We start from the raw sequence: 20063 nt of genomic DNA on the forward strand, positions 1-20063 counted from the left end.
GAAATTGTTTTTTTATATATATACTATGTTTATATGAAATTATGTCCTTATTGTTTCATATTTGATCGATATTATATGATGAAAGTTTTAAATTTTATAAACCTAGCCGTTGAGTTGAAAGACAGATCCTTTGTTCTACTTCACAATTAAAAATATCTATACATTTTGATATTACCAAATTCATATACTAATAAAACAACAACAGTTGCTAATTTATTGTGACACTGTTTACTAAAATTTAAAACTTTTGCCACATGGATAATTCATATGTCAAGTGCTTATGAAATTGTCTACACCCGTTTTTTTTCTAAATTCAATTGGGTTGAATATAATGACAATTTATTCTCATATTCTCGATTGGGCACTAACAAATGCAATAAACTTAAATTTATAATAATAGTGGGTAGTTTTGATAAAATTAAATCATCTAAAAACCTTCTGATAAAAATATGAAAGAATGAATAGTGACGAAGAATCTTCAAATGTGAATACCGTTCACATTTCAAATCTCATTATTAATCTTTTATTGATTTCTGACAAACATCTTTATTGTCTCACCATCGAATTGTCTCTCTAGTAATCGTCCCATTTTTGTATAATTTACTCTAACTTAGACTAATTATAATCCCTGATTTTAAACATCTATGACTTACTTACCGCCATTGACCCAGTCCGATAAACATTCTAATCATTCTTTTGTATTTTAATACTATATGAAGGTTTAAGTCAAAGGTTTTAGCATATAAAATCATTATTTAATCATATAATTTTGGGTATAAAGATTGCTTTTTTGTTAGTGCCAATCCGGAATTGGAATAATCATCATATTCATTTTGGTTTTTATAAATATTTCTATATATTTTTAGGCATCATATTTTCTTTGGCTTTATGCATGACATTTTATATTTTTCAAGGAATTTCTATTACTTGCATATTAAAACCTTTGTTGTGTGTATTTTAGAAATTATATGATGAATGTGAATTTCCGTGTATAATTGTGTTCGCATGTTTTATTATTCTTACTCTATAAATGTAAAATATGCATATTATTCTTATTTTTTTATTCACAATAATACTTGAAAAATGTAACTATATGAAGTTTATTCTGTTTTGTATGAATACTTTGTTTTGTACATGTTTTATTTCAATAGAAATTCATAATTATGTAACATTTTTATGAATATCTTGAAAACTGCATGCCGATTGTTTCAAATTGTTTAAATAATATATTTAGTAACTTTTAACGAGTTTTATTTTATTTTAAGGTTAATAATATCATTCACAGCTAATAAAAAACGTAACTACAACTTACATCATAGAAAAAAAGGGAATAAAACTTTAATGATGATTATTCTAGCAACGAATAATAACAAAGATAAAATAACGATTAATAAAAATGACAAATAGTACACTTGTCTTTTTTATTAACGATCTATCACTATATGCGATTAAATTATGTTGATTAATTGCTTAATATTTTTGTGTGGCGATACGTAGTTAATGGTTAGGTGCTTAGACTTCATTGCTAAATGATAATATTTTAGTGACAATGGTAAGCATTACAGCAAATGCGCGATCGCGATCGAGGGTAAAATAACATTTAAAATACTAGATGATGAATGTCTTTTAATGTACATAGTATTCAAATGTTTTCTATAAATTTATATTTAAAAATATTCATCTTAAACGTTTCAATTGCCCCTTTAATTCCTTCTACTGTGCTTTAATTTCTTAAAAATTACATGTTAAGACTAGTTAATTTCTAGAATATTATACTGTAGCAGTTAAATAAATATATCTCAATATCGGTTTATTATAATTTAACAAACTAAATTTATTCTGTAAGATTCGATGAAAGTAATCAAGAAAATAGGGGAAAACCATAAAGTTTAAATTAGGGTTTTTAATCTCAAACAGTTCATGAAACAGCTCTTCCGACGTCCTAGTCAGAATACGTCATACCACTCGGCATATATACCCGAAATAAGAATTATTATTATATTCTTACATGAACATTATTTTACATACATAACTTTTTTCTAAAAAAATTTTGAAATGTTGCTACTGATGCAATCAGAGCCGGCTCTAGCTTACTTAGCGTCCCAGGCAAAAACTAAGTTACTCCTTCCCCCCCCCCTCCCTTATATATTATCAACACATATACATTAAAATATCATACACAAATATTACAGATTGACCCAATTTCCTATGTTGGCATATGTCAGTAATCACACGTGTGTAAAGTGTCAAATATTATTTTGCAATAAGACATTTTCGAAATGGATCGCTTAGCCACTGCCCAATGCGTTAAAATTGTTCAATTGTACTACAGAAATAACAATTCTGTAACAATTCTGTTTCGAAATTTACGGGAAAATTATAGTCAATTTTATCGTTCTATTGAGCAAACAATTTGCAACATAGTGAACAAAATTTAAGTGACTGGAAGTGTTAAAGATAGGGTAAGGCCTGTGCATCATCGTATGGCTGAAGACCCGTAATTGTCGATTCGTATGCGTTTGTAGCATTTAGGCTTTTCTTATGGCTCCCTTTCGTCGTTTGTACGCGTTCGGGAAAGCCCCCAATTTTGACACCAGTCGGCTCCGATCGTCGTTACGAAGCGGTCGGACCACGCCGAGCTGAATAAAGCTTTTACACAAGCACACGTGTTTTTGGATTCAGACCTAAGAACTAACCAGCACGCGTATCCCTACACGCAACACCCTTCGATGCATTTTGCATCTGGACTACACCTATATCAGATTCAGATAACACAAAAACTGAAGCCCAAAGACCATGAACAATGAAGAATTAACGCAGATTTGCTGATTTTTCAAAGAAGAGAATCTTCTTCTCTGCTGAGGCACATTTCCACCTCTCTGTATATGTTAATAATAAAAATTGCCGCATATGGGGCAAGGAAAATTCTCATGTGATTCTCGAGAGAGCATTACATGTCCAAAAAGTGCGCATTGTGATCAGGCAGCGTCATTGGGGTTACTTTTTTGAAAACGCTAAGATAATGCGATTTAAGGATGTTGGATTTTTGTGGAGTTACGCTATAATTAGTGTATACGCCGACAAGCCCGAAACGTTGGAACATATAAAAAAAACCAACATCCGCCAAATTATAGCCGAGATATCGCCTGAAATGTACGAAAAAGTCATCGAAAGAACCACTGCTACAAAAAGTCCAGAGACGGCCATTTAATTAATATTTTTTTATAATTAATGAAATATATCAAATGTTTGACTAATAAAAAAAATCTACAGATATACTTAAATTCGTATGCTTTTAAATAAATTAATGCTGGAAACCGCGATGAAAAAAACTGTATGGTAACCACAGAACAAAGAATATAATAGTTACTAACCAAAGTATGAATAGAAGAGCGACGAAATGCAGAGAGTAAAATAATTTATAATTTTCATGTATATTATTAATTTGTAAATACACACAACTCTTTTTTACACGATTTTGAAATAACACGATCCAAAAAAAGAATGAATACATATTTTTACACCAATTATTTGTTCTAACGCGATTCCCAGAAACAATTATATATTTAATATTTTCAATTTCGCGCGTTATTCCGTCTCGGTGTTTGTATTATTTTGAATTGTATTACAGATGCTTCTTCCGCCATAAAGCAAATGCAGGCTTTTACCCTAAATGCTTGATGGAAATCAATTTGGCCAGAATGCATTAAAAGTGAAAGTTCTATACCACAGCAATCTGTAAAAGTTTCTGAATCACGTGCTATTAGGAATTATTGGTTGAAAAACATTTAGATAATGGGAAACTAATTAAAGTTATGACAGATTGCGGTGGTAATAAGGATCTTAATAACAAATATGAAGATACAGACAAAATTAATCAACTTACAGCTGTTTTGATTCACGAGGGCTTGCAATTTGCTACTAATATAGAACAACATTTTCTCACTCATGATCCCGGCTTTGAAATTCCAACGGGGCCTGTAGATATATATGGCTGGGTATCAAGAAATTTATAAACAACTTTGAAACAAAAAACTCAGAAGTGATAATAGATTTCTTAGTAACTAAAAATTCAACTGTCGTTGATAATTACAAACAAAAGGTTTCATTAGTTTAGAGTTTAGACGCATTAGTTTTAACACATAAGACATGTCAAAAATTTCCAGCGATGAAAGAAAATTTTGTCCAGTCCCTCATAAATGTGCGCATAAATTATCAAGTTGCGATGACTAGTACATACAAAACTATATTGCATATATTGTATTATTTTTCTTTAATTAAATTACGTTAATATGTATAATATTTTAATAAAAACTATTTTTAGAAATTATTTATTTATTTTTTATTATTACATTTTTTACACGATTTTCTATACTACATTGTTGCTATTTTTTTAAATAACCTGGTTTTTTAAATTAAATGAATCAATCTTAAATTTTTCTATGTATTCTATCACTTTTTACACGATTTTTTGTGGAACATATCCACCGTGTAAGAAAAGCTGTATTTTTGAAATTTTACTAGTTGGCTGAAAATGCGCACACCCGATAGCCGTTAACACTTTGACCTCGAACTGACTTTGGTCTGACAGACAGTAGTTGGCGGCAACCGAAAAATGATGGAATGCAAAATGATATTCGTTGCGCAAACTGTGACCACGATTCCGTTCGAGGGTCAGAAACCTGGCACTAGCGGTCTTCGAAAGAAGGTAAAGGTTTTCACTCAACCTCGTTACACGGAAAACTTCATCCAGTGCATTTTGGATGCCAACGGTGAATCCATCAAAGGGAGCACTCTGGTCGTAGGTGGAGACGGAAGATATCTTTGCAAAGAAGTGGTGGACATCATTATCAAGATATCGGCCGCCAACGGAGTGAGTATCAACCGATCGCTATTTAAATATAACACTTATTGACAAAGGTCATCTGAAAAACTTTTCATTCAAATTTTAGGTAGCCAAACTTATAATCGGTCAAAATGGAATTTTATCTACGCCTGCAGTATCTGCTCTAATTAGGGCTCATAAAACATTAGGTAAAGCTATCTAATCTAAGATAATGTTTATTATTTATTATTAAATGTATTATATGTTCAAGGTGGAATTGTTTTAACCGCTTCGCACAACCCCGGTGGTATTAACAATGATTTTGGAATCAAGTTTAACTGCTCCAACGGAGGACCGGCTCCGGACCAAACCACAAACGACATATATAGCCTCACCACGAAGATCACTCAATATAAAATCATTCCCATGCTATATTGTCCAATCGATCGAGTCGGTGTATACAATTTCGACGTGCGTATATTATCTCAAAACTCTGACCCCTATATTTATATAATTTCAAGTCATATTGACTAGTTACTAACTGATAATATTATCGCTCAAAGCAATAAAAACAAATTACAATTTCATTATGACATAAAAAAATATTTTTCAGGTTGAACATCATCCATTTGAAATAGAAATTGTTGACTGCGTCGAAAATTACGTCACACTGATGAAGAACATATTTGATTTTGACAAGATCAAAACGTTGATCAAAGGATCAGAGCAAAGGAAGCCATTCAACGTTCTCATTGATGGAATGAATGGAGGTAAATCTATTGGAAGGATGTTTGGAAAGTAAAGATAGGAAATGACCCAAGAGGGAGCAAAAATTGGCCAATCACTGGTCTTTTTTAATATTTCGATTTTATTAAATGACATGGATTTTTCTGGCCAAATTCAAGGGGTCACTGTCACGTCAAAAGCAATAAAATCGTGCCGGTGCTGTCATTTTAGAGCAGCATATAATTTCACTAGCGCCTATCAGTTAAATTATATTTTCGCTACTGCAGGGCCGACTCGAGGATATTCAGCATCCCGAGCAAGAATTAAAATTTGCCCTTCTCGTTTTCATTGATAATCAAAAAACGGACTAAATATAAAAAAACAAAACAAAACTCTCCTGTTATTAAATTTTGATACAATTTTGGGAATTTTGCAATGAAATTAAAATGTTTGAAAAAATTAAAGGAAAGTCAGTAAAACAACTTGAAGATACACGGTGTTTGCAGGATTTGGCCTTCAATACAGATATAACACAGCACTTAAGTGATATAAATTTAAAACTTCAAGGTCGAAATAAAGTTGTCACTTTTATGTGGGCACTTAAATTAAAACTTGGAATTTAGAAAAATCAACTACAAAATTGTAATTAAATTAATTTTCATACATAATAAGAATGTATCAAGAAAATATCAGTTGTGATTTTAGAAAATACTTAAAAGGTTTTATTTAAATTTAACCTTTTCAATGCGGTTGACATGTATAGAAGTAATATTGAACATACCCCAGGCGTGAATGGCTTCTATAGGCGAGTGGCTTCTATCATGAACTTGTTGACCCTTGTAGCACAGTTATTTCACATATTTTAACGTTTAAAATTACTTGAACATAATATTATAACTTTTATCTTATGAAATCTCTTGTGTTTTGCTCGAAAACATATGCAGATATATTAAAATTAATTATTTTTCAAATAATTATAGTTGTTTCCAATTCTCGCCACTGCGGCGCTGCCATCAATTTATCAAAAAATTAAATGGAGTGCGCGAATAAATCCCCATCTTTTGTATTGTAGAACGCTTTTTACAATTTACACCGAATGTTCGACACGTATAATAACTTTTATGAATTGAAAAAAAACTTTAGATAAGTTTATGTATAAAAAACTCAATTCTTAAGTCATTAAAAACAGTATTCGCGCACGGATATTGTATCAAAAGTTTTTGAACGCAGTTAAAGGAGTCGAAAAATATGTAAAAAAAAATATTATTTGGTACTCTATTTTTTTTCAACGTCGAAAAAGCAAAAAGTAACATTTTAATGGATTTAATAAAAATTCAGTGCAACTTGGTGCTAAAAAAAATAATTAAGTTGGTATTCCTGATTTTTATTTGCCTGAACATTTTATTAAAAATCATATGTTTGCTACAAAACTAAACTAAATAATTGTTAATTGAAAGATTAGGTGCGAGCGAGCGAGCATTGGTCAGAACAGTAAACACACCATGAATATCTCTAATGAATACTTTTCCGAAGCAAAATCCGAAGCTATACTTTACATAAATGTAAAAACAGTTTATTGTATGGAACAAAATATTTATTTAAATGCACATATCTCAAAATAATTCCCTGTTAAATAGCACCCATTTTATCACACAAGTGCTTAATTTCTGAAATACCTAAAACAGATAGACTAAACTCCTAAATTCATAAAAATCCATCATATAATCTAACATTTCATTAACTCTAGATACTGATTTATTCTATTATTTTTAGTAACTGGACCTTATGTCAATAGAATTTTCATCGATGAACTCGGCGCATCCTTGAAAAGCATCACTCGCACAACACCATTAGAAGATTTTGGAGGTATTCATCCAGATCCGAATCTCACATACGCAGCTGATTTGGTTAATGCTGTAAAAAGCGGTGATTTTGACTTTGGCGCTGCTTTTGATGGTGACGGTGATAGAAACATGATCTTAGGAAGGGCGTCGTTCTTCGTGACACCATCGGACTCTTTGGCCGTCCTGGCCGACAATCTCAACTGTATTCCGTATTTTGAAAAGAACGGTGCTCGCGGTTTCGCAAGGAGCATGCCGACCGGATCTGCCGTCGATCTTGTCGCTGAGAAATTGAATCAAAAAATGTACGAAGTACCGACCGGTTGGAAGTACTTTGGTAACTTGATGGACGCTGATCAGTTATCGTTGTGCGGTGAAGAAAGCTTCGGTACTGGATCGAATCATATCAGAGAAAAAGATGGGATTTGGGCGTGCTTGAGCTGGTTATCGATTGTGGCTAGTACCGGTAAATCTGTCGAAGAAGTCTTGAACAATCACTGGAAGAAATACGGACGCAATTATTTCACCAGGTAATTAAAGAATATTGTTATTAATACTCTTAAATTATAAATATGTTTCATTTTAGATATGATTATGAAGAATGCTCTGCCGAACCATGCAATCAAATGATGGATGACATCGAAAAAATGATCACCGATCCTTCATTCGTCGGCAAAGAATTCTCTTATGGAACTAAAACTTATAAAATCAAACTCGGCGATAACTTTTCGTATATCGATCCGATCGATAAATCCGTTGCGAATAAACAAGGTCTCCGCATTATTTTCGATGACGGTTCTCGTATCATTTTGAGGCTCAGTGGAACTGGATCTTCAGGGGCTACTGTAAGGTAATAGCCACCACATTAAATCTTCTTAATATACAATATTTGAGTATTATAATGTAGTTATTCCACTACAATAGTTATAGAGATTAATTGTATTATAATCTTTCAGGTTGTATATTGATTCATATGAAGCAACCGATGTAACAGGAGACGCACAAGTCATGTTGAAGCCTCTAATTGAAGTCGCATTGCAAATATCTCAACTTAAAATGTACACTGGCCGCGATCAGCCAACTGTGATAACATAAACGCAGTATACATATATCTGGTGAATATGTAGAACGTAGTTGCCCGAACTGTTACATATGGATTTTTTCTGTGTATTTTATTGTACACAATAGCTGGGATAGGAATCTTATACATGTACTTTATAATTTAACATATCGCTTACATAATTTTATATATGGTAAACTTGGCTGTGCAATATACATTATATGCTAATTATCTTGACCCATATTTTATGCATTTAAGAGTATATTTTTGAACAAAAAAATATATAACATAATGCAACAGTTTTTATTATTATTATTATTTTAAAATCTATAATATATTATTGTTATATTTGAAATGTTAATTTTTATTTTTAAATAAAACATATGTTATTCATGTTATAAAACAACTTCTTGTTATTTCAACCTTATTAATCGCTCTATTATTTATGTGTGGTACTTGTGCTGGCCACACGTGTTTATTTTTCATTACAAATGACAGCTACATAAATTATTTAGAAATGACAATTAAAATCAGCAATATATAAAATAAATTATTTTTTAATTTTGAAAATTTTATAAATGTCATAGACGAATACAGATATTCACAGAAATAGGTTATACCGAAAATCTAAATAGATCAGTAAGCAGCTTTTTTTAAGATGGGGTACTTTGACTCTGGAACAAGTTTCCAAAATTCTATTGGAGATGTAAATGTTGCAATTGATATTGCAACAGTTAAAAGAATCTGCATAAATGCGTAATAGTTTATCACACTACAATTTATCAACACTAACCAGTTCACAAATCGGCAAATTTAAATTCTTATTATATAACAACCACAATTAAACGAATGAACGAAATGACTGAAAAACAATTCCTGAAAAAAAAACTATCTAACTATATAATTGTTTCTTAGAAAAGGATAATTTACTAAGTAAGTTTCTCAGCTTTTATTACTAAAATGCATTAACGGAAATGCCAAAAAAAAAACAGTTTATAACATGCATCTAAAAATTCCCAGTTCCATAAACCTGTTTTTTTAGAATATAAGACATGCAAACTATGCAAAAAACAGTACTTGCAAAATAAAATATAAATGCAAGTATGGATTATTAGCAACTTCGTTTTGGCGCCCCCCTCATTCTGCGCCCGGGGTCATCAGTCCCCTCTTCGCTACGGTTCTGCTCCCCTCCTCCGCTCAGTGTTACAGTGGTTAACAATTTCCTATTTATACTTTGAAAATTATACACTTCATATGCTAATGGTATGTAGTTATTTTGTATTACTTTTTATAGTACGTCATCAGTTAGGTTAAATTAGGTTCAACAATGATTATATACATACTAAAAACAGATTATAATAATAGAATATTTTTAAGAGCCTAATAGATATATACGTGTATTTCATATCAAAATATAATAAATTGCTACTAAAGTACAAGTTTGAAGATATATTTTTATAAAATAGAATTGTTGTAATAAATTAAAACTATTCAAATATTATCATTGAAAATATAAAAGAAAATGTATTTATTGATTTTTTTATAATTATAGAAAATATTACATATATTACAAAAAATATAAATCACATTAATATTTTTAAAGAATACAATTTCAAATAGTACATAATAACAAAAATTTGCAAATAATTCAGTTTCTAGGTAATAAAACAGAATTATCTATACAGTAGCAATAATTACAAATAAATATAATATATTTTCTGTTAAATATATTTTAATTTAAAATATAATCTGCAGAACCATTTAATTTTTTTTAATACATATAAATAATAATCATTCGACCTGATTTTTTGTTACTATAGAAATATAATAAATTTAAAACAATTACTTTAATATTTCAAGTCAGGCTCTATCTTACTTAGGTCAAAATTTCACTTAAAATTAATTGATTGTAACTAATATGAACATTTATCAGTTATGTGACGTGTTAATGTTTCATATTATATTATAAAAAATAGGAATAAAAAATAATCTTTATACAACTACGCTTAATAATATATACATAATTATATAATACAATAACTTTAAAAAACGATAACATTTAACGATATATGTATATATAATATTCACATAATAGTTGAATTATAAAAATTCTATAATATACGTTGTATATCATCACAATCTTATCCAAATCACATCATTTTTTTAATACGTCTTTAGGAGATATTGTGCTTTGTTTTTTAACATAATGCACTTTCCAGGCGCATATGTACGCCTTAGTTTATAACATTGCATAAATCACATACTTCAGTATCTCATCAAAACCTTGAGCTTCATGCTCTTGAAATATTTACAATGCGACATAATTCAATGTCAATAACACAAAAAAAGAATACATAGCTGATCAATTATCGACTATGAAAAATTGAGCCAACAGATTAAAAGCTCCTATTAAGAATATGAATACATAGAAAATGATCTTGAATATGGTCAACTTGCCCCTGATGTAGAGAGACGTTATTTGAAGCATACTCGGTAGAGTGAATACGTGAACCAAGCCGCTCAAAGCTCCGGTGTATCTTTAAAACAACATCTAATTAATTTTCATTTTATTGGTATTTATATGACGACTTAATAGGATTTACTAACCTTATAATGGTACCAATCTTTGGCATGAAGCAAGCAAAAAGTATACATATAGTCATAAAGAATATATTGAAAACAATGACTCTCCATCTGCTGATTGTATGAGCCGGTCCTAAAATTTGAATCCTGAGCATGTAGGCGATCAACGGATAGACGGTGATTACTTGGAAGAGAAGTAACACACGAGCAACGGCGCTTAATGCATCATGTTTGACAAAATTGTTGAGAATGTTCTGAAATCATATAAAATATATAATAAAATTGTAATTTACATTCATCATGTTACACTTTTGACAGAACCATACATTTACATTGGATCATATTGCTATGTTGCTATTCGGTGGATGGATTTAACGTTTTCAGCAACAGTGAGTTATCAGTGATTTTCCAAGTGACAAAACTGGATTTATTTACAACTATACTACAATTCTCTCGACACTGATAACAGCATTTTTTATTTGGTATGCCCATCAAAGAAGAAATCATCCTCCATTGTATTACATTGTTTCAAGAGGCGATGCCAGTTACAGCACGTTTATTTTAACTGACAATATAATGGACGTAGAAGCTATTTGTCTAGTAAACTAGAGATCTTAAATTACCAAAGCGCAAACTAACTCTCGAGGTTGGCAACACAATTATTCTGCTGAAAAAATTAGATCCATCAAAACTGACTAGCAAATTCATAAGTGAGAATGTATTTATTCCTATAATTTTATTAATTGCGATTCATTAGCTTTTTGCTTTAAATTAGCTATTTTTAATTCACTTTGCCTTCGCTATAACAATAAATATTTCTCAAGGACAGTAGTGTGACAAAAATTGATTTGAGAGATGAATGCTTCTCTTATATTATATTATATATATGTCACCTATATGTACTTACCGATGAAAACAATTAAACTTTATCATGATTTTAATGGGCAATAATATATTATGTATTATTTAAAGTAAGTAAATGTGGTATAAGCGACTTAAGCACTACTGTCGAATAACTGTATTTAAATGTGTACTTACATCTTCAATGCAACTTTTAGCTAGCGGGAAACAGACATAGAAAACAGCTCCAACTAACATGTATGTTATGATGACCAACAGAAATGCGATACTCAAATCACGGCCCTAAAAATAAGATAACATTAATGTAGTTAAAGATTATCATTAATATATTATAATTATTTTCTTACATTTTTTTCTTGTTGCCTATTGTGTCGCATTACTGTGATGATAATATTGTGAATGTAAAAACTCAAAGCCAACATTCCGCTCAATACGCTGAAATGCCTCTTAAACGTAAACTCAGACACCCAAGATTCAATGTTCAGCCCCCAACCTGCCCCCTTTATGATCACAAACAGCATCAAATACAATACGGAAAGAGTTCCTAAAATAATAAATATTAATTAAGACACTACAATTATTAAAATAAAAAACATTAAACATACCTAAAGAATTGAACTTTGTGAAGAAAGTTCCTGATCTGAAGTTCAACAATGGAAATATGATGATTGCTACGTAGATTGGAACGCTCGAGTATAAATCCCAATAAGATCCACCCCACGAGCTGTGACCGAGGTCGTTATCAGTCATTGTTATATTGATTGCCGGATTTCCCGGGCACAATACTCCTCCGTTGTTGTCTAATTGCATTTGAGTTATATTTACAGGTGAATCTATAAGTTGAATGTATATTTTTGTCAGTTTTATATGTATAAATATGTACTTTTAATAGCAATAATCAATATCAGATATGTTTATTTTATTATGTAATGATTGATCACATGACCAAAAACACTTGCCTCTGATTGGTGTCTTATAGTGATATTTAAAAACTAGTTTAACGGCTTATAGATGCCTCACATGTATTAAATAAACTATTTAAAATATGGCATATCTGATATTGATTCTAGATGTTATATGAATTTTTAATTTATAATATTACCTATAAAATAATTCACCGAATAATATAAGAAATTAGTCATCAAAATCCAATATACTATATTGGCGCCTAGCATAACGACAACACTAAATATTTTAGCTATGATCTCAGCCCAACGACCCAGCAGCATCCTGCATAAATCTGATACCTCCCATTCTGCATCTCCGCCTGTTGAAAAAATAATTAATAAATATTTTTGTATACAACGTCTTAAGTTTATAATATAATATATATCAACTTACTATGATGATGGGAGACTCTTAAAAGGATGTGAGACGTAAAAAGGCATAATCCTCCCATTATGGTCATCATGATGATGCCGGGCAATAAACCGGCTCGTTCGATTCCCCAAGCCATTGTTAATAATGAACTTCCCATGATTGTATTCCAAACAGCAAATCTATAAGAATATATTTTAATAATCTTTATTATTTTAAAAAAGTGCTCTAATTATGTAAATCATACTATGTTTTTAATACGAAGGATACAAAGATCTAGAAGTAATGACTATGCATGCTTTCATATATATTAGATCTTTTTCATAGAACTTTTGTAGGTACTATTTAACTACGCATTTATCGCTCTTTCATAAAAATGCCTGTACTACAATGTATTTTTCATCTTAATTAAGTGCTAAATCAGACATATAAGGAGGATGAAATAGTAATTTTTAAGTAAAGAATAAGCATTTACAAATGCATTTGTAAATGCTTATTATAGTAAAATTATTAACTTTTGTCATTATCATCAACTTCATCACTCACATAGTCAGTGGAACTATTGTATTAATTGAGAATCAAAAATTTTATCACAAATATTAGATTTGATGTTATCATTTTTCGTACATTTCGACCTTGCGAAATTATAAATAAACAACAGAAAAAATGTTATATCGTCACCAAAGGCTATCGAATTGCAACGGATAGAGGTCACTCGAAAATTCAATCAAACCATCACTATCGCACAAATTCTCTCCGTGTGCCTAATCAAAATAAGAAATGGTTCACTGTAGAGTTCACCGGGACATAAAAAAACCTTCAAATGATTGATGATGGTCTGTCGTTGTCTCTGAGAGCAAAAAAACCAAAACAAAAATATCAACAGCATTTGACACTTATCACATCAAATTATTTATAGTGAAATTTATAATTTATATGTTGATGTAAAACTTTGTATTGTTACATCACATAATTAATGTAATCAAATTGTGCCATTTAAAGCACGCTATTAATAAAAATAACGGTCCAAACTGCAGAAGGCATATACTAATTAAAGTTATATATACATATTATAAATTATTAATAACAATACAAATTTAACTTACATAGTAACCAATGAGCTGTGTTTGTTATCTTCTCTTTTCATCTTCAAGCTGTCGTATGACTGTGAAGAAGCTAAATAGCTAACGTTGTTCTAAAATGAATTAAAATTACCTATTAATTTCAAAATATTAAGCAATTTATCTAATGAAAAATTACTTACAGCGTTTTCTTCGTTACTCCCGGGCAATTCAGTATAGCCTTTGTACTTGTCCATCCCCAGCTTGACTTCCAAAAGTGGTCTTTTTACGTCCATGTTCTCTTTGCTTTGTTCTCTATCGAACGCCATTAATTCTCGTTGTCTGTAATTCAGTTATTACACTGTGTTAATACATATCTACATTTTTAGTCTACACACAAGACCTTGGCCTTTAGTATCTATAACAATGTCAATTAAGAACGCCATAAATTACTAATACTATATAATATGTTATATAAACTTTTAATTTGATTATTCTCGCGCTTCTATGGTTTAATGTCCTAGTTTCCTATCCGTTCGCAATGAAATACTGACATACATTTCCAGTTGATTAGAGTATGTTTACATGCGATGCATTTACTAATCTTCTATTTATAGTTATATTTTAAAAATATGTATACAATTGAGTTTTTAATTCAATCCTAATTCTCTGTTTTTTTTGCTCTCTATACAAATTAATGATTATTGATAAAAATGGATTGGTTAAATTCTACAATTAAATCTTGTATACTTAAGCTAAATAAAATTAAAACTGAAGTTATGTTCTTATAAGTCGAACTGTATCTAAAGAAAATATGAAATACAGGTTATTGGAGAATGGTTTTAGTCTATAAAAAAAATCTGAAATGTTTTGCAATACAACCAAATGAACTGTGACAGTTGATTCAATTCGATGGTAATAATCGTAAAATTTTAATTCCATAATATTTTATAATATTGTTATTAGTTTTAGACAATGGGCATTGATATATAAACTCGCTTTAACATCGTACATTGTTTTCTGTTCCCTTTCAGATTCACATTAGTGACGATGTACATATATACATGTAAGGAAAGTATTATAAAACATGCCTTATTGTTAAAGCTATTCGTGAACTTGTTTGTGTGCTTTGCAAAAGAAGTTCTATAAGAAATATATGGTAATATAAAACCATTACTATTTTGTGTACATGTTATTATATAATAATCAAACTCACACATTTTATTTCATTACTAAGAAAATAAATTACTTTAAGAAAACCCGAATGGTATAAAAATATAAACTATCTATTTTCAGATAATTAATGCTATTATCACTTTGGCAATTCAAAGTTAACAAATAAACGACATAATCTAAAATATATTTTAAAATTGCACGTCATATGTTATTCGTTGAAGTTAAATGATGTCATTATAAAACAATGTTTTTTTAATAAATATATTAAATATACACTTTTACAAATAAAACACTAAAGCAATAAAATGGGAAAAGGGGTAAATAATTATTGTCATATTATTATATATATATATATAATATAATAAGCAACCTTACAACTTAAAAGTATAGGTTAAATGTTAGTTATTATAATATAATAAAAATAGTAATTAAAAACTCTGTTTATAGAAACGATGCTTGATAAAAATAGTTTTAAGGCCAAAAATAGATCACCTGAAAGCCGGCGGAAACTTTGGCGTAGACTTGCTCGAAGGCGACTGGTCGTAGTCTGTCGAGTCCGAGTACTGATTAGCGAACATTCTGTAACATCATTTATATAGTTTACATGGTTTATGCCGCAAAACCATAAATTTGATAATAGGTTGACGTTTTCAAGGTGTGTAAACAAAAGTTCGTCATTGAATTAGGATTCCCACGCAGATAGAGAGCTTCCTGTTTTCACTATGACGTGGAAACATATCGTAAGTTATTGTAAACAGCACATCACTTCTTAAAGGTTCAATTTATAGAACTTGGATTGCTACTGAACGGATATCCCTGGATCATTTGAAACTGAACGTATATATTTGCGTACTTTGTAAATAATGTTGCCAGTCCACATATAAAAACGCGTTATATACAACTTACTAAAAATAAATCTTATACATTGTATAATGTTATTAAAATATATATATATAAAACATTGCAATAAGCAAATATACAGAATGAAAAAGAAGATTTTAATAATAAGCAATAGGGAAAAATTGATTCAGGAAATCAGAGCTTTTATTTTTAAATATATTTTCAACAAACCTAAAAAAATGATAATATCAACTTACAGCATTGCATACTAGTTATTTTATAAAATACGTATATATGTTGCAGTACAAATTCCATTCATGTGCCGAGATCATTCAAATTATATCTTACGAATAATTGGTAATAGTTACGAATAGTTGAATAACTCCAATTACCAACTTTTAACAGATTATGTCTAAGTTTTAATAATTTCGATAAAGCAGCAAAATTGCTTACGCAATATCTGCTAAAAGAGTCATAAAACTAACAAATTTGTAACCCTACGAACATTCAGAGTGATTTTCAGTTTTCGTAGAACAAATAACTACAATGATACAACAGCTCGGTGAAAAAAGCATATACATAGATATTTATAATACATACATATAGGACCGGCCCTAGGTTATTTGACGCCCCAGGCAAAAACTAAATTTGTGCCCCTCGCCTCTAATAATACTTAAATAACTCATTACATGAGCTCAAAAATAGAATTAAAGTTATCTAATATTATATTTGACACCATACTCTTTTTTGTGATTGTGGGTATTTAATAATTTGTAGTTTTTTCGTCGCGATTTTTTGCGCGTGAAATAATCTAAAGAATACACAGTAGGGTTTGCCAAAAAACTAATATCAGATTATATTCTTCAACAATATTGTTTGATAATTTTAAGTGAATATTGCGCCTTTATTTGGTTTCATAGCATCCCACAAGATCTAGCGCCCCAGGCGATCGCCTGTACTGCCTGCCCCTCGGGCCGGCCCTGCATACATACATCTACAATATATGATTATTGCGCAAATTGTATGGACATAATTCAAACTGTTATTAGAACTTAAGTAGTTCTATGGCTTTATGTAGTAGTGTAGTGCTAAATAAAATATTTCCCCCGATTTTCTTCAAAATCTATAAGAATGTGAATGACTTCCCCGGTGAATAGTGGGGAGAAGGGCAATACACATTGTTGCATTTGAATTATTACATAAATATAAAATGACAGCTTTAATTTTAGCTTTCTTACATTTAATGTCAATCAATCGTGTGGACATTTGCGAAGAAAAAATCGCGCTATCTCTCAGATAGAGTGTGAACTACGGAATTTATAAATAAATAAACAACGAAATATTCTATTGTTGTTGCATCATGCATTAAGGGTTAAGAACTTTAATTTCAAAACGGAAGATAGTGACAAAAATAAATGACACTATTTTCAGGCTGGCAACACTTGTTCACAATATGCATACTTATGAAACATAGATAATATTATAGTTATATAATCACGATTTATAAATTATAAAAATAGCACACGGTGTTATTCATTGTAACGGTTAACATTAAAAGTATTTCAATGTCAGTTAAAACTGCAAAGATAACATACAGTAAAGATACTAAAGCGGTTCTCCATAATTGTTATATAAACATGTCATTTTTGAGTTTTCCTATCACCCGGAAATATGTTTGATTGTTATACATACGCACTTAAACTTTAATCTGTAACGTAAGTTGAAGGATATTTGATTTTTTTTCTCTTAAGATACTCAAATAGAAATTCAAACATTTTACATGAATCACATTATTTACATTTAATTTGTTGCCACATTGTTTATAAAATAAAATCGATACAAGGCTATGTTTATATTTTCAAATAAAAAAATGTTCGAAAAACAGTAAAAAAATTTATAAACGTACTTTAATTATGCATTAATTTAATTTTTCATTAACTCCAAAAGGATAAAAATAATAGTATATAATATACAAAATTACTGTATTAGTAGCTAGGAATTTGAAAGTATATATTTAATAATATGTGGAATTTCAGCATTAAAAATAATTTCTTACTTAAAATTTCTTATAAAATAATTTGATAACAAAAATCTACTATATACTTGAATATATATTATGTGTCTTGTATTACTAATACAGGAACGTATATTTAATAATTACATCATAATATTTATGACAAATTTAAGATGCGTATTAAGCCACAATCACGTGTGACCAAAAATATGACCTCTCTAAAGCGTGTATATTAAACTATTTTTTTTTCAGAAAATTTCCAATAATAATGCTGGACATATTATCGCTACGTTTGACAACGAAAGGCCTTGAACTAATGAATAAATGACAAATTGATTTATGTGTGTGTGTACACACGTTTACTAATGATTACTGACCTGATTTTGGTATAGTACAATCTGGAAAATTGTTCGATTGTTTTTGATCATACTATAATTATTAAAATTCAGAATATTCTAAGAAAGTGCATGTGTGCGTACACACATTATTTGTTTTTTATTGTAAATGTAATAATATTTTTAATGTATAATATTGTTGTCTATTATTTATAATATAAATATAATAAAAGTGTCGTTGATCTGACCTTGCCCGCTCTGAAGCTTTATCTCGAAAAGAGTACTTATTGTTTCCCTGACGACGAAAAGTAGATACGTTTGCATCGTAAATCTTTTGTTGCCATAAATTATATATTCTTGGGAAAGTATCTCAAATCGACAATTTAATTTTAATGAGCTTAATCGATATACCATTAAAAATATATATATCTCATTACTCATATTATGCGCATGTCTCTCAAAGATATGATAATTTGAAATACAATAAAATACAATAATATCTTTTAAACAAAAACATACGTATTATATATTATTTATGAGATCAATTAAGGTTACATGTTTAATTAGGAAGTGATAATTTGTATATTCAATTTATACATTTTTTATCATTTTTCTATTAATAATTTTGCTAACTCAATTAATGCAAATTTAACTCTCGCGTAATTATTTATAATTGTAACAGTAGACACAAATACAACTTTTGCAATATTTTTTTAAAAAAATCGACCATGAATTAATATTTTTTTAAATATATAAATGAGAAAATAAATAAATTATTCTTACCCGCTGCTTCCGCTAGATTCCAGAGAGCTTCCCAAAGTTGGAGATTCGTGACCGGAAGCATTTTCTGACTTCCTGGGCCTCCTTCCTTTTCTGATCGGCATGATGTTTTGTTTTCTGTACGGATCTCGGTGCGCTTGCGGTTAGCGTTGTTAACGATATGATACAATTTGACCCAAACACTTTATTTATCATTCGAGAGCAAATCAAACGTGAGTTCATCTAGAATCAACAGAAGCGATAGCTAAATTTACTCATTTTGCCAGTAGTCACAAACATTTGTTTTACTTTTATATGGTAAGCAAATGCATACAGGATAAACATGTATTGCTTCCATTTATAAATTAATTGCGTAATATTGTTACCATCTCAACATGGTCAGAAAAAATATTGAATCAAGCAATTATGTACAAGCAGGGTTAGGATTATGTTATGAACTAAATATGGGAAGAAGCGAAAAGGGACACCAAAAGACTGTCATATGGCATATTTGAAACTTGTATAAAATACAAAGTAATTATTAAAAAAAATACAAGTTGCGGGAAATCCTAAATAATTTAATAATAAAAAGGAGAAATTATCACAATTACAAAAAAGCTTTTTACCTTCTCTTTAGCGAGAGTTGGTTTAGCTAGTCTAGTTAT

The 20063-nt window shown here is 29.8% G+C and overlaps 2 protein-coding genes across 2 annotated transcripts; one reads left to right on the forward strand and one right to left on the reverse strand.

Moving 5' to 3' along the window:
• Positions 1-4564: 4564 nt before the first annotated feature.
• On the forward strand, positions 4565-8814 carry Pgm1 (phosphoglucose mutase 1). Its single transcript, XM_088201833.1, has 7 exons — positions 4565-4873; positions 4953-5034; positions 5097-5296; positions 5439-5595; positions 7325-7922; positions 7979-8242; positions 8349-8814. Exons 1-7 carry the CDS (start codon positions 4616-4618, stop codon positions 8485-8487), a joined length of 1698 nt encoding a protein of 565 aa, XP_088057959.1. The 5' UTR covers positions 4565-4615; the 3' UTR covers positions 8488-8814.
• A 1163-nt stretch (positions 8815-9977) lies between these two features.
• Positions 9978-19636, reverse strand: LOC148227466 (sodium-coupled neutral amino acid transporter 9 homolog). The gene is made up of 11 exons (XM_088201834.1): positions 19423-19636; positions 15943-16029; positions 14478-14616; positions 14320-14408; positions 13238-13395; positions 12999-13163; positions 12502-12729; positions 12244-12440; positions 12074-12178; positions 11060-11289; positions 9978-10989 (listed from the first exon to the last, which is right to left on the reverse strand). The coding sequence occupies exons 1-11, from the start codon at positions 19521-19523 to the stop codon at positions 10815-10817; spliced, it is 1674 nt and encodes a 557-aa protein (XP_088057960.1). The 5' UTR covers positions 19524-19636; the 3' UTR covers positions 9978-10814.
• Positions 19637-20063: the final 427 nt, after the last annotated feature.

This window comes from Plectrocnemia conspersa, unplaced genomic scaffold, assembly GCF_051122295.1.
Source record: "Plectrocnemia conspersa isolate PC_06_02 unplaced genomic scaffold, ASM5112229v1 ptg000013l, whole genome shotgun sequence".
Taxonomy (NCBI): domain Eukaryota; kingdom Metazoa; phylum Arthropoda; class Insecta; order Trichoptera; family Polycentropodidae; genus Plectrocnemia; species Plectrocnemia conspersa.

What these genes read in the sequence shown, in the direction of transcription:
- Pgm1 (XM_088201833.1), top strand. Translation starts at nt 4,616, where the DNA reads ATGATGGAATGCAAAATGATATTCGTTGCGCAAACTGTGACCACGATT. An exon ending in GGACGCAATTATTTCACCAG is followed by an intron (nt 7,923 to 7,978) that starts GTAATTAAAGAA and finishes GTTTCATTTTAG; the next exon opens with ATATGATTATGAAGAATGCT. An exon ending in TCTTCAGGGGCTACTGTAAG is followed by an intron (nt 8,243 to 8,348) that starts GTAATAGCCACC and finishes ATAATCTTTCAG; the next exon opens with GTTGTATATTGATTCATATG.
- LOC148227466 (XM_088201834.1), bottom strand. Translation starts at nt 19,523, where the DNA reads ATGCCGATCAGAAAAGGAAGGAGGCCCAGGAAGTCAGAAAATGCTTCC. An exon ending in GAATCTAGCGGAAGCAGCGG is followed by an intron (nt 16,030 to 19,422) that starts GTAAGAATAATT and finishes ATGATGTTACAG; the next exon opens with AATGTTCGCTAATCAGTACT. An exon ending in CACAGCTCATTGGTTACTAT is followed by an intron (nt 13,396 to 14,319) that starts GTAAGTTAAATT and finishes ATATTCTTATAG; the next exon opens with ATTTGCTGTTTGGAATACAA.